The following is a 24,389-nucleotide window of genomic DNA, read 5'->3' as shown; positions in this document are numbered from 1 at the left end:
ATTATGCCACACAATACGATGAGTCAACAAAAATTGCCCGGGCGTTTATCAAAACAATGGTATTGATAAGTTAATATAGGAGGTGCGAGACACATAACGAGCGAAGTCTAGAATAGCTGCGTCTCGTACGAGCCGAGTGGAATACTTTATAGCGCGTGAGTCACCCGATGGAAACGCCATTGTAGACAACTGAAAAAAGGAAAAATTTACTACTCGCATCGATAAGACGTATACTGGCGACGCTTTTTTTAATTGATCCATACGTGCTCTGAATATCTACAATATACGCGACGTACAAGTAGAGACGCTCCGAGCTGAAAGTGAAACTTTAAAAGTACTTACGAAACATGGTCAGAGGAAAGAATGCGAGATTAGATCTGCTCTGAGTGAGGGCACTGACCGAATTCCGCATTTATACCGCTAATTCATGCACAAGAGTATCTGCATCCTATGTGGTTGACTTGCACTACAAGCGCCGAGTCGACTACTACCATTTATATTCACACCAGATTGCGGACATGGCACGAGAAGAATATCTAAACAATCAAATTTATGCGACTAACTTAACTATTATGACAGGAGAAAACGAGCGCGCGGAAAGTGAAGAAACACACAAAGAACACGACCTACATTGATGTTTAGAAATAGTCAAAAAATCAAAGTCACGGAAGGGCGTCTTATCTATGGAAATCATAATTACTGCGTGAATGTTTCAATCGGATAGACTTATCGACAATGCGTTACTTATTGTCGAGCATTCATGTTTCCGTGGACATGTTATTCTCGTGCGTCCAAAGGACCCACCTGAGTAAGAGATTTTTATCGGCGCGAGCCCGAATCGAGAGAACGGACGTAATCGATTTCAACATATCAAAGCTGACAAGTGATATTCGAGGTCGGAGGCGAAGCGGTGGGCGCCGGATGACTCCGAAATAAAAACACTATGCAAATGAGGAACGAGCATTAATCGCTCGGTGCAATCGATGCTTCGCGGCTACTGCAAATCGATGAATAAACAAATAGTGCTTAATTAGTGATGCGAAATTTGTTCAGTCGCCTAATTGATGAATTGATACAAAGCTTAAAGGTACAAATAAAACCAACACATCTACCGAGTCAAACGCTTGGACAGTGAACTGTAGTTTTTCTAAACTTTTTATGTCAATCAATCCATCAATCAATTCAATTGATTAATGATCTGATTGATCGACATATTCGGATTAAGTTAGAAAAGCAATTGCGGTGGTGTCGTTTTATTTTGTAAAGGTATTAATATTAATAAGTTCGATAATGAGCGGTGAAAGGATACTGCTGCATCCTTAGTTCAAAATTCGATCTCCTCGATGTATTTATTAGTAAGTTTAATCTCCAATGAGTACTCAACTACTCATCGATATATTTTAAAAGTCTATGGTTAGCCTAGCTCGTATTGAACTGATTTCCTAGTCCTTTGCCTTTGAGGTATTTCTTCCTAGCTCCGAAGATAATTTTTCAGCAAAAAATATAACCAATTTGACAGTAGGCCTTCTTAATGAGAAAAAGACTTTGTCGTCTCCGTAAAATACCTATTATAACAGCGACCACGCACTCATCCGATCTGAATACATGAACATACGGATATAAAAAATATCTATGACATAATATGTTATACAAATATGTAGTTCTTAAAACAAAAAGGAACGTATTTTCACGGACTCGGATAGGATGAGTGCGTGATCGCTCTTACTCTTCGTAAAATAACTTGAGAAGTGAATGCATATAAATTACGTAACAAAAAGTAACCTAGCCGAAAGTAATTTTCAATCTACTTTATAATCCGTATCACACGTCTAAACGAAGGCTCGGAGCGACAAAGCTCCTTTGAGACCAGCTAGTTCAAACACCTGCTACTGACGGAACGTCTTTCTTTTATTTTGTTTGTGTTGTATGTGAGAAATAATGGGAAAACGCTCAACGTCTTTATAATACGGTACAGTTAAGTGGATGTCACAGTCTCCTAGCAAAGATAGATATGCAGAAATATCTTGCTAGGCTTCTTAAACGCGGTGATAGTCTAATAGTTAGGACTTTGGATTACTATTCAGGGGCCCTGGATTTGATCCCGGTCCCGTACCTGTTAAGTACCTGTTGTTTCGGAGTTAAATGCATTTCAGCAGTTAAATATCACTTGCTTTAACGGTGAAGAAAAATATCGTGGGCCTGAAAGTCTGTACGCATTTAGCTACCTAGGTGGAGTATGGCTTAAACCGTTCTCATTCTGAGAGGAGAACCGTTCTCAGTAGTGAATCAGCGATAGGTTGAGATGAACATGCCTCAATAGCTCAACCGGTAAAGGAGTGGACTGAAAACCGAAAAGGTTGACGGTTCAAACCCCGCCCATTGCACTATTGTCGTACCTACTCCTAGGACAAGCCTGACGCTTAATTGGAGAGGAAAGGGGAATATTAGTCATTTAACATGGCTAATATTCTTTTAAAAAAAAACATGACTCTTTAACGCAAAAAAAAATTGGTTTCTTCTAAATCTTTTTTATACAATAAAAAAGCCTTGTAAGCATAGAAGTTCAATAATATTTCAAGACAAATGGATATCTTCGAAAACCGAGTAACCTTCCCTTTTATAAAACAGTCAAAATTACGAGAAGTAATTCCGATTAGAACCACGCACGTTAGTCTAACATGTTACATGACAAATTGATATCAACGAATAGATCAGACATAGATTACATCTGATAACTAAAGGAAACCATTAATTTTATCTATTTTACCAGAATAACTAAACTTGAAAACATTAGAGACAAAATCAATGCGTCAAGAACAGAATTCTGTGAATGTTTGGAATACCGTATTTTTAAAGAGATTCGATAGAGACTATTTGACTTGAGGAAACTAGTGACATTTTACAGTATCATTAACAGCTTGATAGGAATCAACACGTTAAAGATTTTCCAATATGGCTCCAAGTAGCGTGTTATTCAGAAGACGCTCATTAAAAAGCTTGTACCGTCTCGATTACTACCGCCGCATCTAGAATGAAAGGCCGATTCATTCATAATAACGAATCAATAGTTGCTCACCAAACGGCCCCTATTTCACTTCCGATTAGGGTTGTCCCGTGTTCGACTTGAGCTGAACATGTTATAATATAAGCTCTGATTTTCTAAGATAGCGGTGCGGTGCCGCTATCTCGATTATGAAACACAAAAAATGTTTCTACCTGTGTCCGCTATAGACTTTGAAACCATTCAACCTATGTTCCCCAAGCCGGTTTCATTAGAAAGGCAATAAAGCGGAGATGTTTTGAGACCAATAAAATAATGCATTAGGCACATTCTTTTTTAGCGTCATAGCCGGGTATCCGCTATGAGTTATGACGCTAAAATCCTTTAGCGATAAATATGATGTCTTGCGAATTTTGTGACTTCATAGAAGAAGGTTGAAGAAACATGTGCGCGGTTTGTTTATATTGATTGTCCGGCTTTTATGGCTAAATGCCGAGCCAAAATAGTATCGAGAACAACTTTTCTATTTTTGGGCCTAGCAGCCCTACTTCCGAGGCGGCGTTCGGAAACCGGCAACCGGTTTTCTACGTTAATTACGGACCGATTTAAGACGAGATTACTAGCAGCTACCGAACGCTTTCGACACCGCTACAATCATCGCGTTTCATTGATAGATTCTTTCGAATGATCGATTAAAGATCGTAGTCAAATTACATTCGGGTTAGTGTTAATGTTACAACAAAATTATTTAATGGTGTTTCATTTTCTCCATCAAATATCATATGGATACCTAAAGATGGAACTGATGGTAATGTGTCAGAAAAGCATACTTAGGACGTCTAATAGAAATATGATCTATTAGAAGGTATTAGTGGCTGTATAAAGCTACTAGAGCTTCCCTCAAAAGATTCGATTGACTCAAAGCGGTAACGTTACAGGACAAGTGGTATGTATGGTAGTCTCTTGTGTCGAAGGCCAAAATCCTCTCTAGATCACTGGGCCAGTGAAATAAATGAAGTGTCTATCAAGTAACCTCGGAAAAGCAATGTATAATACAATAAATTAATTTCATTTTGATTTTGAAAGTAATGCCTCTCCAATTTTGATTAAGATTGTTAAAATGGAATCCGACTGACCTGAATTTCACGCGATGCACGCAAAAAAGCTAGTTATTGAAATATTTATCAATAAACGTTCTTTCGAAATCAGTATGTTCTTTCTGGCAGTTAATCATTCATTTTCATGTTCATTATTATATATCGCACAAAATCAAAATTCACCTGTCAATTCCAATTCGCAATCGCTCATTATAATTATCATTATAAATAATTTCTCGAAAGTCGAATTGTGCAAATTGCTCGGACCCGTATTCGTACAACTCAAATCCTCGTAACAGAAATTCAATAAAAACTTAAATAGCTATTTACAAATATATCTAAAGAAGGCTATTATTGTCTGGAATACTTGTATATTAAACTCTTTCTATTAATTTATTATACAAACTTATCTAGAACGTGACTATCCCGATAGATATTCGGTGTCTCTTTGTTTTAAAGAGTTCTACTAACGCCAATTGGATAGCAGGATCTTGACTCTCTTTGTCATTTAAATCATATCTACAGACCGTTTACTATAACTTGTCCCTTGCCGTCATGTTGGCACCATTGCAGTTCACACAATATTAAACCATAAATTCTAATGAATAAACCAAACTAAGCAATGGTGCCAACATGATGACAAGGGACAAGTTCTAGTGAACGGTCTATACAGGCGTAATGCATTTTAAGACGTCAAATCTATCATATCTTTATACAAGAACTGACAAGTTTGACTTAGCAAATTGCAGTTACAAGTTCGTTGAACAGAGTTACAAGTTCACTTTGGCAACAGTTCAATCCGTCACAGATAATAATGGCAAATTGAAATTAGACGTTTATTCCGGCATCACAATTATAAGAATTCCTTTATAAAACTCGTGGTCCCGAATCATCAGTCTATCAGTCAACGCCAAATTTATCAATACCACTCTGACGACAATCATGGATGGAACTGACGACAAAGTAAACGTGATTGATTTAGACCAAACGAGTGAATGCTTGATCTATTCTCAGTCTGTCAAATTCTTGTAATAAACAGAGACGGAACAATGCTCGATCTCTATTGATCCAAAGAGGATTTGTAAGAGAGAGATAGAGAGAGCATCCGCTCGTGTGATATAAATCCACCTTAACAGCCATTTTAGGATTGAAATGTCATAGAGAATCAGGACCTTGTACGGGATTTACTCTAGCACTTGAAACTACCGTTGCGGGTGGTGGGACATGTGTGGATGAGATAAATGTGCGTGTGAGTACGGTTGACCTAACGAACTGAGGGGTAAAGGCGACGGACAGGGCGGGTGCTGGTGGTACTGCTGCAATGGCGACGGGGCTAGCCCCGGGTGGTGTTCTAGGGGATACTGCGCGTTAGCGTACGCCAATTGCCTCACCTTCATATCGTCGTCTACTACGTTATACGTCAGCTCCGTTTCTTCGAACCCGGTGGCTGCCATTCTCTGCTCACTCACACTCGGCGGATCGGGGGAGTTGAGGCACGTCTGTATGAGCCTTTTGCCCGAATCTGACGTGATCATAGGCTGAAGTTTCCGCGTCGCGAACGTGTATACGTGGCCAGTCTCCGACGCAACCAATAGCATCACTTGTGTACCCGTCAGAGTTGACAGTTCGTAAGCCTGAAAAGAGAAAGCTACGTTAATCAATCTGATTTATTGACCGTTCACTATAACTTGACGTCTGAAGTTATGTTGGCACCATTGCAAATTACACGATAATAAATCCTAAGTTCTAAGGAAAAAAGCAAACAAAATGGTGCCAACATAACGTCAGGCGTCAAGTTATAATGTACGGAGAATATTTCTTATACTAAGTATGTCTCCACTAGCATACATGCTCCACGACTGGACACTCAAACTGTATGAAGCATGAAGTTTGCTCGTCGAGCATTTATTTGCGTGGGGAGCTTTCGACGTATTACGTCACGGCGAAATCATTGTTATAAGTTGTTTTTATGAGCATTTGTGCGAAAACCTGTACCAGTTTCAATAAATTTGCATGCCTTAGACTGGTTAACATTTAAAATGACACTTTGGCGTTAATTTACATTCAGGATCATTATCGCAATATCTCGTTTTAGTAGGTCACTTTTTTAGATAGTAACCTATCACAATTCTAAGCTACTTTAAGGAGATTTATAGTGACGCCAACATAACATGAGGGTGTTTAACGCATACTTTGTAATTATATTTTAAGATAAAACAAATGTTAAATTAAGCATTTAAATAACACGGTCGTCGGCATTAAAAAATGCTCGCTCTCTATACTGCTCAATACTCTCTATAAAAGTACGCTAAAATGTTTCTTTCGACGAACAACGTTTTAGTTACAATGTACCTGTGACGGGCACCCCCTATCAAAGGAATCCAGAGCTTTACGCAAACACTATTAAAAAGCAAACGTAATAGAATCAAATGGCTCGAGTAAAGCTACATCTAAGCTTTCGACCTTTCACCTCTCCCACGCTAGGTACTTACTTACCTAAGTAAACCTCCGCACAGTTTCGGGAGTCAAACGACTTGTAGGTATAACTCTCTCACGGCTCTCTTTGTATTTGCGCCGGGAATTATCACACCCACTAGCGCCACCTACACTATTTAGACCAATTTACATACTAAACTAATCAACTAATTTCAACTTTACTCCCTCGGCATAAGGACCGTATTACAATCCAGTCTACTTTTGAAAACGTTTGACAAAATTCGGTAGCCTTAGTACTTGGCGCCTAAATTAATGTTAAGCAAAAAGTAAACCTTGGAATGAGTGACTGGGCCACGGCTTCGCGCAAGCGGCAGCTCATCGTCACTATCGCTATCAATTATCAAGACGTCCACTGTAGGACACAGATATAGGGAATAAGCTCGGTGGCTATCATTCAGTGTTGATCTGCTGCGCGATTGCAGTAGAATGACAGCTACAATGTCACGATCGCAATCATCTCTGATTGGTTGACGCTCGCTCACTATTGGCTACAATGCATTGTTGCAACAAGAATAGCACAAATTGAGCCAATCACAACAATTCAGATTGTAATAACGATTGATGCTGGTTTTACGAAATCGCCCTACAGAGTTAACAAATCACCCCGCAGATGAGATCGCAATCAACTTGTCATCGAATAAAAAATGTTTATACTCGTATCACCTGTCGCGAAGCTCTCGCATAATATATTTGCATATACAAGGTCGTGGCCCTGGGTGATAGAGGTTGGTGTAAACTTTTTGTTGTTGCTGCTCGTTTAAGTGTTGCATCATTCGTGACATGGATTTGTTTGGCGTTGCATAATGACTATTGAATTTGTTAAGCTTAATCTATTTTTTAGTATTGACAAACAATTTGTGAGCTTTCGACTGTATAGCCTCCCACCAGACCAGACCAGAAATTTAGAAATTATAAAACTCCAAATCCCTGCCAGAAATCGAACCCGGGACCTCCCACAAATAAGACCACAGCGCTTACCACTGCACCAGGGAAGTCGTCAATTTATTCTAGTACTATGTACCTACCTACTTAGTTACCTACTTAGGTAAGTTTTTAATCATGCAAGCATTTTATTTAATTAAAGAGACGATATTATGTATGTACATACGGAATAGGTACGATGGAATGTTGGGAAATGTAACACTCAAATTAAATCTATTCAAGATCCTCTTTTCTGCACTGCATTACGCTTAGCACGAGATTTTATGCCTCACCAATGTTGATAGTATTCGAGCGTCCAAACACTTCCGCGTTATAGTAAACTGGATCTTAACTGCCTTGTTTTAAAGCTCAAGTTTGTCTACATATCTACAGCCAGCGCTCCAAGCGGAAACGTTGCGAAATTAAAATCAAGTGGCATTGAATTTTGACAATAACCATGTGCACAACGACGAGCCCACCGCCTACAGTACGGGCGCCCTGGACCCAACACACAACCGAGACATCGAGGCCCTAAGCCAAGAAGGCAGGCCTTAGCCGACAACGGCTTAAAGGATGTTACCGGGGATGCGTTCTTCCCCGCGCCACACCCGGGCAAGGAGGCCATGCCTCGCGGCCCGTACCCCCGTCTTGGCCTAGGTCGAACGGAGAAGACCCCGCTGCTGCTGAATTTATAACTTCAAATGAAGGCTCTTTAAGTCCATTTTACTTTGACGTTATTGTGTTTCGAATCTCGAATTCTAGCAACGTTGGTGAGACGTAAAATCTTATACTAAGCGTATACATAGATATTAGGTATCCTCTCGTGAACATTAGCATTAATGCTGTGCACTGAATCACAATGATTTTAATAAAATTACCTTTTAATTAACCAGGTAAAACCAATGTAATTCCGATAGCTATCAGGCGTTTCCTGTTTTGGTACGCTGAGTAAATAAATAAAATCGTATTTTATTTTCGAATGTAAGTAAATAAATAGAGACCATACAAGAAGTCCGGAATCAAACCCCAGACCCCCAAAGGTGAACACCGCTCTAAAATCCATATCCATATCCAAATCCAAATGTCTATTTTTTTTTTTTTAATTTATTTATTCATATTAATTCTGTCTGTCTGCTAGCTTTTCAACCAACAGTTCAGCCGATTTTTATGAAATTTGGAACAGATTTCGCTTACAACCCGGGGAAGGACATAGGCTACTTTTTATCCCAGAAATAAAATAGTTCCCACGGGATTTTAAAAAAACCTAAATCCACGCAGTCGTACGAAGTCGCGGGCATCATCTAGTGGAATATAAACTTGAAATACTGCACTAATAATAACGACTGATCCGTGAGCAAAGGATTCTTAATGATAGAGTAGGCGGTGCCTTTTTGCCTGTATAGCGTTCACGTCACAGTAACGGGTCATACATCAAAACCATTGTTAAAATTCTAGATTTCGCCGATTATACTTACAATACGCATAATCATAACAAATGTCAGATGCTAAACAAAAATCAGCCAATCAATCACTATTTCTCTCAATTGTATTTGAACAAATATTTATGATAAAATAGCGATTAAATCTACGAGTGTGCGAACAGTATATTACATAAAGTCAAGGTCTCTAACCACAGTTCACAACAGTTATGAAACTTGGAACAAAACCTCGAAGCTTCACCTACACTGGCAGGCGTCAACTCCTTCCATTCGATCGGATCCAAAGGCGGGCTGTTCGACTTGTGGACGATCCCAAACTAACCGGCTCGTTGGAAAGCTTGGAACTAAGCAGAGACGTAAGCTCTCTTTGCGTGTTCTATCGCCTCTATAATGGAGAGTGTTCCGAACGCACGCCACCGCAAACAATTCCACCCTCACCACCTGAGAGTGGAGCACTTCGACCACCCGTTGTAATTCTTTTTTTCACGCACATGCAAACTGTGGAATCGACTCCCTTTGGCGGTGTTAATTTAGATTATTTTACAATTACCCCCATTAGATTACAAAATGGGGTTTTTAAAGGGGCGGACAAGTTCCTGAAAGGCCGGCACCACATTGGTGGATCCTCTGGTACTGAAAATGTTTATGGGCGGCGGTAATCACTTAACATCAGGTGACCCATTTTTATTAAAAAAAAAATTACATGACCGAAATATGTAAGCTTTACAATTTCCACGCCAATATCAATATCGGACACCATATTGTTACCCGATACACGTGAAATGTATGAAATCTTTTTTATAAATTTTACAAGTATCGGATATCGGATCGCCGAACGATACAGATACTGGGTTGGATAACTTTAATAATAATATGGAAACTGGAAAGGTTTTTTGGTAGTAGAAAATCGCTAGGTTATGGTAATATGGATGGAAGAAGATAATCGCACTTTTTAGGGTTCGGAATACTCCAGAGAATAAAGGAACCCTTATAGGATCGCGTCGTTATCTGTCTGTCTGTCGTGTCTATCAAGACCCGCCAAGGGAATTAATTAAACCCTATAGGGTACTTCCCGATGACCTAGGATCATGAAATTTGGCAGGTAGCAATGTCTTATAGTTAGAGCGACTTCGTCTGCGTGGACTACATAAAATTCAAATCCCTATTTTACATCATATTAAGTCTTCCATCAAGTCGAAACAGAGCAACGGGTCGACGTGATGTTTTGCATTGGTATAGTTAAAGACCTGGAGGGTCTCATAGGCTACTTTTTATCCCAGAAAATTCAAGAGTTTCAATGGGATTTTTAAAAACTTGAATTCACGCAGATGAAGTCCCAGGCATCAGCTAGTCAACACATAAAGCTACAATGTAGAAGGACTTGTAAAAAAATATTGAGTATCATGTCGTATAGTGGTCAAGTAACGTAATTGAATTAAATGCATTGAAAATACAACTTTAACATCTAGTTCTTAAGGTCCTAGTCCGCTCTTTTTCAACAATTGATGAGATGATTGATGATAAAACAGTAATTAGTACCCGCGTCCGAGATAGCATCGATGGTGAGAGAAGGGGACCTTATGAGGAATGAAATAAGTCTTAATTTTGGACAATAGTACAGTCGACATCAGAAATAATATAAACTGCAAATATTAAGTTTGTATGTTTGTACTGTTATGACTGTCAGAAACTCTCGAATCTTTTCTTCTTTCATAAAAACAAAAAAAAACTTACGTAAAATTATGTGCGAAATATTTCATGCTGCGCAAAACTAAATAATCTTATTAAAGCACATAGAAATTGCATTTTTACGATAAGTTTTATGACATAGCTCGGAGTTTTATTTGAAGAAGCGTTCCTTGAAAAGTAATTTCATAAAATTTCAATACCTATAGTAAATTTCATCTCACAACTTCATACTTTTCAAAGAATGAAAAGCCACCTCATGAAAAATCAGAAAAATTATTATCTACTAGCTTATGCCCTTGATGGCCTTGGTGCGCTCTGGACGCGTCTGGTCGCTAACAGGGATACCTGGAAGAAAAAGGGGGAGGCCTTTGCCCGCGTTTGGGATGACCTCTGAATTATCAGAGCTAGATATACCTTATAAGCAATATTAACCAAAAAACAAAAAAAAAAAACAAAAAAAAAAAAGGTACTAATAATTTGAAAAAAATGAACGAAAGTAAAAAAAAAAAGTATATATATACCAAAAAAAATAAAAAAATAAATTTAGAGGTATGCTTATTTATTTATTTATTTTAGCTGATGCCCGCGACTTCGTCCGCGTGGATTTAGGCTTTAAAAATCCTGTGGGAACTCTGATTTTCCGGCATAAAATGTAGCCTATGTCACTCTCCAGGTCCTTAACTATACCCATGCAATTCACATCGATCCGTTGCGACATGATTGAAGGACATACCAACAAACCAACAAACAAACACACTTTCGCATTTATAATATGGGTAGTGATAGTATGGATATCATATAAAAACCATAAAAGCTGGCTTATTCAAAAAATAAAATGAATTCATTCGTTGAATGTGTTTGGCCAAAACTTAACTAAGTAAATAAATAACACTAGTAGGGGTACTTAGTTATAGACAGGAAGAAGAATTTAAGACCAAGGAATTTGTAATTTCGACGAAAGCGCGACAGATTCAATTAAAGTAAGGACTTTGACCACATGTCTGTTGACTATATCCAGCAGTGCACGTCTAATCGATAATAATAATAATAATAATAGTTTTTTTATTTTCAGGCATAAAACAACCCATATACACATTTACAAATTACAATAAAATAAAATTAACACTATAAAACATACACATATTAAAACATAAACAATATTTGACATTCACTGTACAAATTCGTGGGCAATACCGAAAAATGACAATAACAAATGCAACATTAATGAGTTTAGTTGTTAATATGATTAACGATGATACTTTCTCGGCGGACATTACAAAATTGCGAAGTATAATACTTTTTGCCTTTTACCGCTACATGGCATCTCCAGATCTGCCTTGATTGAATGCTTGAAATGGCATCCAATTACTGAAGCCCCATTGTTGTGGGAACGTTTCTTTTGCAACACTCCATATCGCACATGTTCCTGACACAATTCAACTGCATGAGATCAGAACTTGGTTTATCGTCATATTCCATGCTAATCCATTATCATCATCATCATCAGCCTGTGGACGTCCATTGTTGGACACAAGCCTTCTCTAATGAGTGCCACCAGACCCGGTCCTCAGCCTTCCTCATCCAGCCCGCACCGGGCAAGCGCGGGGGCTGTGCGGGCATGCGTAGCGTTCCCTCCCCGATTGCCACGATGTTTTCCTTCACCGTAATGACAAGTAAGCATTGACTTACATACATTACTTCGTATGGAAAGGGCCATTGAACAAACAAAATGGCAGCGACTCATTGGTGCTTTAGCACCAATGCAACCTCAGTGACGTCTGGATTTCAAACTGGTCGTTCATTAGTATCTAAGAGGTGGCGCAGATTTATTTGGTTCCATAACCGTGAAAAATTTTGTTCGCTTGGGCATATCTTGTCATTTATCTCTAAATATATAAAAGGAAAAGGTGACTGACTGACTGACTGACTGACTGACTGACTGATCTATCAACGCACAGCTCAAACTACTGGACGGATCGGGCTGAAATTTGGCATGCAGATAGCTATTACGACGTAGACATCCGCTAAGAAAGGATTTTTGAAAATTCAACTCCTAAGGGGGTGAAATAGGGGTTTGAAATTTGTGTAGTCCACGCGGACGAAGTCGCGAGCATAAGCTAGTCTTATACAAGTGACAGAGCCATATATCTGAGCATTTTGAGTCACCAACCTCAATTAATCTATCTTCTATCTACATATATAAAAGGAAAAGGTGACTGACTGACTGAATGACTGACTGACTGACTGACTGATCTATCAACGCACAGCTCAAACTACTGGACGGATAGGGCTGAAATTTGGCATGCAGATAGCTGTTATGACGTAGGCATCCGCTAAGAAAGGATTTTTGAAAATTCAACTCCTAAGGGGGTGAAATAGGGTTTTGAAATTTTGTAGTCCACGCGGACGAAGTCGCGAGCATAAGCTAGTTTACATATATATTAGAATGTTCTTAAGCGGACGACGCACAACTTTTTGAGTTCATATTTTCGAATATCAATCAACCATATCGGAAGCCATTCCATGAATGAACACTTTTTACCAGTGACCTATTAAGGCTCCAGGCAGATGTTATCACTAACATAACTTATAACTTACGCACGTGACAAACTGACAACTTATCTCGAAGTTACGAGCAAGCAATAAAGTAATTTGGTTATGTTTACTGCATCTGTCAATCAATTTGGACAAATTAAGTATTCCTGCGAGCGCTACCCGCAATTTGCATGAAACTTAATGGCTTTTGAGTGCTTTATTAATTTTCCCGTTACGGTGATTGATAATGACTTAATATGATCAGTACCCATATTATTATAAATGCGAAAGTGTGTTTTTTTGCTGGTTTGTCCTTCAGTCACGTCGCAACGGTGCAACGGATTGACGTGATTTTTTGCATGGGTATAGATAAAGACCTGGAGTGACATGTCACTATGTAGCCTATGTATAGGCTACTTTTTATCCCGGAAAATCAAAGAGTTCCCACGGGATTTTTAAAAACCTAAATTCACGCGTACAAAGTCGCGGGCATCAGCTAGTAACTAATATTATAACTACCTATAATAAAGATTATTATACAAGCCGTAAAGTAAAACAACTAGGCGATAAATCGGTTAACGCGCAAAAATTCGGAATAACTGCCAGTCATAAATATCGAAGGTGTGAATTTTACTTTACTGGTGAACATTAATTTACTATAACTCAGTAAAATACTTTTTAAAGGCAATCAACGGAGACAACCAGCAGTAATAATGATGAAAATCTTAAAACTGACATAAAAACAGAGGTCCAATTAATTAATTAACCTCGTTTAGATAACGCAACAACACAAGAGACTATTGTGCCCTCAAAAAGAAAGTTTTATGACGCGATACGATAAATAGAGATAGCGAGCAAACGAGCAGGTGGGTCATCTGATGTTAAGTGATTACCGCCGCCCATGAAAATTTGCAGCACCAGAGCAACTACAGATTCCTTGCCAGCTTTTCAGGAATTTGTTGGTCCGCCCCTTGAATAACCCCGTGTTGTTATGTAGTGGGAAGTTGATTCCACAGTTTGCACGTGCGTGGAAAAAAGGATCTGGCACAACGGGCGGTCGAAGTACACCAGACACCCAGGTGGTGAAGGGTGAAATTGCTCACGGTGGCGCGCGGTGCGGTTGTAAAAAAAGGAGGATGGAATGATATGTACAACGGTCTCCACCTCCAGATAGCTATAAATTCACTTTTTAATCTGTTTGTTAATTTTAAAGATTCACAGACCCTTTCATATTGGACAGAATTATTGGATATAGGTATGTACAAATATAATATTAACGTATCTCTCAAACTACTGGGTCTAGAAACCTGGAATTTTGCAACTAGGTTCTCTATTGAACGTAGACCCCCAGTAAAAATATTTTGACAAATTCCAACTAGATCTAATTTATAGACTACCGCTTGGCTGCAATCAAACTTGCTGGCAAGTGATGATGCAGCCTTTAAGGTGGATCCACACATGCCGCCGGGTTGGGCCGGCGGCTTTACCGGCGGTATGGAGTCAATTTTTTATATCATTGCCGCTGTAGGCCGCAGAAGCCGCAGTATCGCTGTGATTATCGTCGAAGTTAGTGGCGCTCGGCCCGCGGCAATGCCGGCGAGTAACATCCGCGGCTTTGTTGTGTGCCGCCGAATGCCGTGAACAAAGCCGGCGGCACACCCGGCGGCTGCCCCGCCGGGCGTGCCGCCGGGCTGGTGTGGAGCCACCTTAAGATGGAGCACGCTTGCCTAGAAAACACCTATTCACTCTTGATCTGAAGGTTATAATATTAGTAAATAGGTACAACAGACGTCTGGTGCTATTTTTAATTTATAACGAACTAGTTTATGCTCGCGACTTCGTCCGCGTGGACTACACAAATTCCAAACCCCTATTTCACCCCCTTAGGGGTTAAATTTTCAAAAATACTTTTTTAGCGGATGCCTACGTCACAATAGCTGTCTGAATGCCAAATTTCAGCCTGATCCATCCAGTAGTTTGAGGTGTGCGTTGATAGATCAGTTAGTCCATCAGTCAGTGAGTCACCTATTCCTTAGAATATATCCTAGAGATTATCCTATCCTATAGATTCCTATATATTTAGATTTGTAAATACAATAGACGTTTGGTTCAGTTTTCATTTATAACGAATAAAAGGTGTCATAAGTTGTCTATAGTATGAATAGTATCTAACCAGACTCGACACTATCATTAGTACCCAACACCGCAACTTAATCCGTTAACGAAGAAATTAATTATACGTTCATGCCAATGATTGACATGTCTGCTCCCCAGTTGGTTACTAGCGAGGTTCGCCGTTCGTTGGTACAGTGAACCACAAAAAAAACAATAATTTAAAAAAAAATTTAAACCCGAAACTAAAAATGATTTAAAATGCATTCGGCAATACTTTTAATAATATGGAGCGTTTTTTTATATCACTTATTTGATTAGGTTTTTTTTGAAATCCCATAGGAACTCTTTAATTTTTCGGAATAAAAAGTAGCTTATAATATAATATAATATAAAATGTTCTTCCCCGGGATGTAAGCTAACTCTGTACCAAATTTCATCAACATCGGTTAAACTGTTGGGCCGTGAAACGGCAAGCGGTTAGATAGACAGATAGACAGCCATAATCTTGGCAGAGACTAGCCATAACTACGCCGTTTAGAGATTGGGTAGAACATAATTTGCCACGATAACTCAATAAACATTAATAAAAATTTGTCGTTTAAAGTTTAATGTGGAAGACTGTACATTTTTCAAAACCGGTAAGTGGTCCAGTTAAGTTTTTTTTTGAAAAGGTGATTGTAATATCAGCAGTGGTATCAGTAGCAAGAAATCTGGGGAACCCGTTGTACCTGCGCGTGCACAGAATCGCACTCCCAAATCGGAAAGAATTAACAAAATACTTATATGTATTTGTTTTATTATTAAGAGCTATAATTATTACGTAAGGATTTATGTTCTTACTAATATATAGATAAGTAGATATAAATCTAAGTGCAATTATTTTGTACAAGCGGCCCCGGCGAACTTCGTACCGCCTAACAGTCGATTCAAATTTTTTGAAATTTTTCTCTCCGTAAGAACCATCCTCGTACTTCAAGGAATATTATAAAAAAAGAATTAGCGAAGCGGCTAAATAATTGGTGAAAGTTTTATGAACGTCCGTCATTTTTCAAGTTATATTCATGACTGTAAGTGATACTGTATGTAAAGATTAGTAGCATTCGAAAAGTATCGCACGCCAATCAGCGCTCGATAAAACTTAATATTATTATAACGCATGCGCAATCACTTTTACAAATTTAATCATCAACTTACGACTTAAGTAGGTCCTTAAGATATGCCTGTCATAATGTATATTGAACGCTGATTATGTCAAAACTCGTATTAAAATCGATTACAAAACAAAAGTAACACAGAACACTGCAGTTATCGAATGCAGACATAACAATTTAAACAAGATTATCGATATAATTACGATTATTATAATAAACTACCTACCTACTAAGTTGTTGTTGGCGACTTATTTAACTAAGTTGACGCTCGCTACTTCGTCCGCATTTGGATTAAATTTTTTTTTTATAAAATTTCGTGGGAACTCTTACAGTTTTCGGGATGGGCCGTGAAATGGTGACAGGACACACTTTCGCATTTTATAATATTAGCATAGATTTGGTATTGATTATAATACAGGAATGAAGATTTATACTTTGTGATACCTTGTGATGTCTTTTTAACCGACTTCCAAAAAGGAGGTGGTTCTCAATTGGGCCGGTTTTTTTTTAACTTTTTTTTTAAATGTATGTAACTACTACATCGATTTCTTCCAGGTTTCTGGACCAATTTGCAAAAATTTTTTTTATTCAAAAAAAATTTTGTTTTGGTGTCGGGCGAGCATAAAAGAAACTAGTAAACAAAGCTTGTAGCTCCCCCGACTTCAACATACATACCTACACGTGTAGAAACTAGAAACGAAAGTTTTTTTTTTACTTTGTAGTGGTTTTGGAAGTCGGTTTTTTTAATATTTTATTTTTATGTAAGTATAGGGATAGACACGCCACGGTTTTACGGTAGGAACTAGGAAGGGCATTCCTTATCAGGGGTAGATTCACTTGACGGTTCAAAAGCAATCGTAAGAGTTTATTTGAATAAAATATTTCTATTTCTACAACAGAACTTAATAGAGAAGCCTCAGTCAATAGAAAGACCCTTGAAAGTTATGAGCGGCGTTTGTGCGAGGCCCGCAGCCGAGCGGGCGATGAAAACGGCACTTTTTGCCGAGATGAGATACAGAACCCGATAGTGAGATAGCTAATAGCTCTATAAACAAGATAATCATCTAGTTAGCTGGGAACCGAGATAAAACGTCTTCGAATAAAAATGTTCAATTTTCTCGGAAATAAAATAACGAATGTCGACAATAACAAGACAAAGTATAATGATGATAATGATCACTACTATTGCTATAAATGCGAAAGTGTGTTTGTTTGTTGGTTTGTCCTTCAATCATGCCGCAACGGAGCAACGGGTACGTGATTTACTTGGCTAGTAAGTACGTATAGGAGTAAAGACTTGGAGAGTGAATAGGCAGCTTTTTAGACAGCAGACAATTCCTACAAGATTTTTACAAATCTAAATCCACGCGGATGAAGTCACTCACGGACATTAGGTACCTATTATATTATATTATATTATATTATATTATATTATATTATATTATATTATATTATATTATATTATATTATATTATATTATATTATATTATATTATATTATATTATATTATATTATATTATATTATATTATATTATATTATATTATATTATATTATATTATATTATATTATATTATATTATATTATATTATATAAATGATACCTACTGCTAACTGGTTTAATAATAACATGCACTAAAAGAACATAAAATTGTTCGCTGAGTTAACTAACTATAATATAAATCATAATGTCTAATGATGAGAATCATCATCCTACCTACTGATACCTACCGCAAAACCTACACCAGAAAAACAAACAAAACAAAAACATTAACTATAAAATATAATTTGCATACAAAATGACAGTTTTTACGGCCTTATTAAGTGGTACTTAAATGTTTTCGGTGTTTTAAATAATTAAGTATTAATATCCAAAAATATAAAGGACCGTTTTATTTTTAATAAAGCCGAACCAGATTGTAAGCCCGTGTCGATGTGGTGACATTGATTGCAAGTGCAAATAAGTATTTTCACTTTTTTTTTACATTGGTCATATTTCGTAACGTCTATTAATTAATACATTCACTAAAGAGAAAAATTTATTCCGAATTATTTTTATGTTACCTACTTATTGATTGAACAATATTATTGCCCTTGTTCAAAATGGGTTACTCAAAACTATGACATAGAGCGAAGGCGGATACTCAAGACACAATGAATTCTGTGATGAAACTTAAAAATCCTGCGACCCAGATGAACTAATGAGTAAAAATTCCCTATAACTTTTTCCTGATAGCAGGGTGTGTCCAACTCGCTTGTTTTCATACTTAATAATGTATGAATGTGAGACAAAATTAAAAAAGAAAGTTTAGAGTGAGTCGATAAAGTATGAAGACATTAACAATTGAGCAATAACAGAAATATTATTCGACAAATGGAAGAATCTTAAATGGAGGTTAAAGAACACAAAAGCGTGTCATCACCCAATATAAAAATTTAAGCCAAAAGAAATTTAAAACGGACATCTGACGATGAAAAATGACAGTCAAATCTTTCATGCGCGAATAACCACTTAAGAATCGGCTTAAAAAATATAATTTGGTCATCGCGAAATGTTATAATAATATAATAATCGTTGCAAAATTTGTCTCCGTAATAGCAACGAAAAACCGCTGTGGTCCAAGATATAGGGTGCGTTTCCATTAAAGCGGACAATGGCGGAGCTGTGGAAAGAGAATAGGTGTCAACACATTAAGGTGAATTACCTTTATTACGTTGCTTATCAAGTTATCATTAATAGCTGTCTCTTCAGTTCAGAAGCATAGCGGAGACGAAATGTGGATTTCAAATAATTTGAGTAATACAAAGAGAGATAAAAGGCAAACGTAGACCTGGCTGTAGACGAACATCCAAGCACTATATAAAATATTTAAAAAAATCCTCGGCCGTGGTTTAACATGAGTACAAGGTCACTGTTTAGGGCTGCGGTGAACAAAATCCAGTTAGGCTTAATGATTGTCAATCTTCGAAATGGGATGGCACTAGAAAAAGAAGACATGTCTTTGTGGCAATTTAAGCAACGAAGACAGACAAACTATGACTCAAACTAGATAGACAAAAATAATTAAGACAACGAGCGTCAGCGATACGGGCAGAGGGAAAAATCTACTGAAGCAGGCCCGGGTCTAAAAAGGACTTAAGCGGCACTGATGATGATGATTCTCAACTCGTCTCTGCTTTTTTTTAATTTACAGACTAGCGCTTGGATGCAATCAGACGTGCATGCAAGTGATGATGCAGCCAGAGATAAGCGCACTTGCCTAGAACATGACTATTCACACTTAACTTAAGGAATATTAAAAGTGAAGAGGAAAACTGATGCCGAAAGAGCGTTTCATGTCCTTTGCTGCAATGAAAACGCACCCATGTGGAAGGAAGACAGGGGAGAGGACGACCAAAGAAAAGGTGGATAGATTGCGTGAAAGAGGATATGCGTGTAAAAGGGATGGATGATGCGTTGACGGATGACAGAAGTGAGTTGAAGAAAAAGACATGTTGTGCCGACCCCACGTTGCGTGCGATAAGGTACGAGAGAAGAAGAAGCTTCAATGAAAACGCACCCAAAATATAGTGAGTCAGATATGAATAAAAAACATTTGGGACATCGCATTAAGAGATGCGACATTTCTCCGACAAGTGCGACTTGCGACAAGGGCCGGGAAAAAATTGCTAATTGCAAGTACAATGGCGGACAAACGCACCGCGCTTCCCACGGCACATCACAGCGCGTGCGTGCCGAACATTTCAAGGGTGCTTGTCTTTTATTGCCAAAAATTAATGCCCAGTAAACAGGCCTTAATTGCAAGTCGCTTGTTTCACTCAAACTGAAACACGAAGCGCCGGCCTGACCGCGGTCGTCGGGAATGGCATTTTGCGAAAAACCAAGCAGAAATAGGTAACTAATGAATTTTTTTATATAAGTACATCTGATTTATTATAATGTAACATTGCTTATGCCTCATAAACTCGCATGTAGGCTAAATTGTACTGTAAAAATGTAAATTGTAACATAAAAAGCGTTCCATCAATAGTATTTACGAAAACACTATTATGACACGTATTCTGGAGTGGAAACCGTGTACAGTACGCGGTAGTAAATATTGTACATCGACCTTTAGAAAAAGATAATTTTTTCGCAGAGCGTTGTCTTTAAGACCGACAAAACATCACATAGGTATGAGTGATAGAGACAAAGCTCTACAAAGCCGAAATCTCATTCTAAAGATCGATGTACAATATTTCTTGCAGGCTACTTTACCAGTAAGCGAAATGTGGGACGACCTCCAACCCGCTAGACTGACGACCTTAAGACGGTATCGGAAAGTGGGTGGATGAGGGAGGCGGAGCCGCGTGTGCTGTAGCGCGCTGTTGAGAAGACCTATGTTCAGCAGTGGACGCTAACAGACTGATTTGATGACAGTTTATGATGATTTTGAAAGGTACATAACAGGTGGGCATAAAACAAATTTACAGATTTGATAATTTTTAAAAGTATACAGTAGTACAAATGAAAGGTTGTGAAAATGCCTAGAATTAAAAGGTAATAATCATCCTCGCGAATCAGAGAAAAAAAGACAGTTTGATTTATAACAAATGATAACAAATGGCCCATAATTTCATAAGGATTATGGTGTCGAATGCTCGTTGTACAGCGTTTTAATGTTATTCGCAAATGTCGAATTTCACCGATCTCGTGTTCCGAGTTGCGCAATTTCGTGTAACGATGTCATAGCTTTGCAGCGCTCGCATAAACGACTTTATGTCTACAGCAATTTATGGTATCATCAATTTGATTTGATACAGAGACAGGCCTTTTATTTAATAAATAAATTGGATTTTGTTTTTAACATTTGTGATGTTTATTTTAATCAATTATAAAGTTAAAATAAATTAATTACTTTTAAGTATTATAAAATAAATAAAAATGTTACTGTTGTAAAAGATTGGTACTACTGATTCTGAGCACACCTAAATTTTAGAGTACTCGCATCCTCTTCTTACTAAGGTAATATGAAAAGAATAGACATAGTTTGACAGTTTTAAATTTAATTTAGAGCTGTCAAACCTCGTGAGTTTAGCTAGCAGTGGCGGGCCTATTGTTTGAATTTGTAGCGTGCATTAAAATTTAGAGTTTTCAAATGTAAAATTCATGTACGTCCCGTTTTAGCAATATTAAAAGGAAAAAGATGCAGTTACTCTAAATTAAGTTTAGAGGAAGATAACAGAATCGGCGACACTATTGACCTAAAATAGTGTTCAACTGGAAGTCAAAGTAAAAAAGAAAGGCACACATTAAAAGCAAACAGAATATTATAGATAACAAAACGAAACCTTGGAAGACAATGTAATATAGTTCATTGATATAATTCCAGTGCAATGATTACCAACGTACATTCAATTTGAGCAACAAACACCCATTACCACAAACTATTTGAGCAGAGAACACTAATGATATGCAAAGTGAGCCCGAGGCGTTAAATTAAAGTCGTTCAACACAGGTTAAGTTAACGGAGTAACTTTGAATACTTATCGCCAGTAGCTACTGGTTGATTACACTTTACTTTGACTATTCTAATAAAACCATCCAAGTTCAAATGAACTTTATTTTATTAGGGTTCCGTGCCTCAAAAGGTAAAAGGAACCCTCATAGGAACACTTTGTTGTTTGACTATTCTAATAAAACCATCAAAGTTCAAACCACATCAATATACTGGCGCCATTCTGTTGTCTTTCTCCAAACTAAATTCAGATTATCTGCATCCTTTTCTTTTTAATAGGTTTTGCTAAAAAAAGGACGGAACATGAATTTTACATTCAAAGACTCTAAATTTTAGTGCACGCTACAAATTTAAAGAGTAGGCTCGCGTCTGGCAGCTAAAGTCACGCGGTTTGACGGCTCTAAATTAATTTTAAAACTGTCCAAGTGTCTGTCCTTTTTGTATTACATTAGTAGAAACAGGGTGCGAATACTCTAAAATTTAGTTGTGCTCAGAATCAGTACCATTATGTACTAAAAATTTTAGAACATTAGACAATATTAAGAAATAGTTACATGAATATACGTAGTTTTTTCTCCAAAAAAAGATTAGCTAAATGCAAAAAAAAAACAAAAATTTTAAATTATAGAATTACATAACTTAGATCTAACATATTACATAATAAACACATGATTGTTATGATATGACGTTATTTTTATTTTTTTCATCCCATTTCATTTTTCATTCAAATTTTTTATTCGTAAGTTCCATGACACGAAAATTTTACGCAAAGAAATAGTATTTATAGCATTTAAGAAATTCGCGTCAATATTGTCTTACCTTCCTGATAATTTCGAAAACATTTAAAATACCGTCGAATTTCCATATTTCTCATGGCCCTTAGTCCCTTAGCTCGTATCTACTTTCACTGGCGCCTCAAGTGTAAGGCTATTATCATCGGCGCCATTTCTATGGTAATGAGCTAATGTGGACCAATTCTACGTTGTTCAATGTTACGTTGTATCTAAACTATCCGAGATACGAACCCAAAGCTAGGTGTCTTATCCAAGACCATTGTGCGTGTTTTTGACCAATCCTTTACTTAAAATTAATACTTATGTGAAAAATAAGTTGGTTTTATTTTTTGTCTAAACTCTTATTGGAAAGATTGATTATGAATATGATGACTCTTAATCTTCCTTTAAGAAAAATATAAAAATGGGGCTCAAAGTGAAGCGCCTACATCCTGCCTCCTAGATTTCGCTTAAATTAATACTTATGTGAAAAATAAGTTGGTTTTATTTTTTGTCTAAACTCTTATTGGAAAGATTGATTATGAATATGATGACTCTTAATCTTCCTTTAAGAAAAATATAAAAAGGGGGCTCAAAGTGAAGCGCCTTATTGGACATCCTGCCTCCTAGATTTCGCTGGATTTCGTCTGCATATCCCTATAAAGAGCTGAATAGGTCATGGTTGACAATATTTAATAACTCGTTTGGGAGTTCAAAGTCCTGCTTCAGTTGCTGAGCTTGTAAAGAAGAAGTTAATAATGCTTACCGGTTATGGGGTTTGTAGAATACTAGCGACCCGTCCCGGCTTTGCACGGGTGCTTGAAAACAAAATAGAGCTTACTGTCAAAAATAGCCAAAATAGAGTCAGGAAGACTGTAGCTTTCTATTGGTGAAAGAATTTTCAAAATCGGTTCGGTTCCAGAGATTACTTCCTACAAACAAATTTAAAAAGTTTAGCTTTTTATAATATTAGAGTAGAATTACTAACAGAGTTAAGAGCAAAAAAAATTGAGAAAAAAAATATTGCTTTGATTACCTACAATAAAACGATTAAAAGAAATTTTAAGTTACAAACTACAATAATAGCTTAAGGTGACGCAGGACGCTTGACCGAAATTGGCAGCGCACGTGGGTAACATGTTTGCTTTTCACTTGACATTGTATGAGAAAGTTGAGAGGCTTGATGATTTTCACCGAAATCAAGCGCGCGAAAAGGGCTTAGGAAAAGTATTTTTAAGACAAAACTGCTGAATTTATGTTTGCAAAGTAAAGTTATTTTAACTAATGAATAAATAAACTACGTCTAATGATAAATTGTTTTAGAATTTTTATATCCCTAATCTGATTTATTTACGCCCAAAGTTGTCATTAATTTAGTGTTAAAATAGGAATCTTTTGAGCCTCGTAACTTTTAAATCAATATTTTTTTCAATGTTTTATATATCAATAAACGTAGATAATGACGAGATAAATCAATATAATTCTTAGTTTTGTGCGTACAATATTGAATATTTTTGTAATTTCCCTCCTACGTTTGTATGAAGAAAGCACTGAACTGAGTCCCCTTAAGTAACTAGATCTTTTAACTTAAATGAAGAATATAATTACGTGCACTATAAAGAACTATAAATTAGTGTAATTTCGCAGTCACGCCAATGCAATAATATGTAAGTATTA

General features: G+C 37.2%; 1 protein-coding gene across 3 annotated transcripts in view; it reads right to left on the bottom strand.

The window, feature by feature from the left end:
- The window catches only part of bs (serum response factor blistered), a 320,790-nt gene that overhangs the window by 264,834 nt on the left and 31,567 nt on the right, over positions 1 to 24,389 (bottom strand). For all 3 annotated transcript variants that reach the window (XM_069501767.1, XM_069501768.1, XM_069501769.1), the window contains exon 2: positions 5,490 to 5,732. In XM_069501767.1, coding sequence (XP_069357868.1) covers positions 5,490 to 5,732 — 243 coding nt within the window. The remainder of the gene's footprint in view (positions 1 to 5,489; positions 5,733 to 24,389) is intronic.

Source organism: Maniola hyperantus, chromosome 11, assembly GCF_902806685.2.
Source record: "Maniola hyperantus chromosome 11, iAphHyp1.2, whole genome shotgun sequence".
Taxonomy (NCBI): domain Eukaryota; kingdom Metazoa; phylum Arthropoda; class Insecta; order Lepidoptera; family Nymphalidae; genus Maniola; species Maniola hyperantus.
Note: the sequence above shows the minus strand (reverse complement) of the source record. Positions and strands in the feature narration are given on the sequence as shown.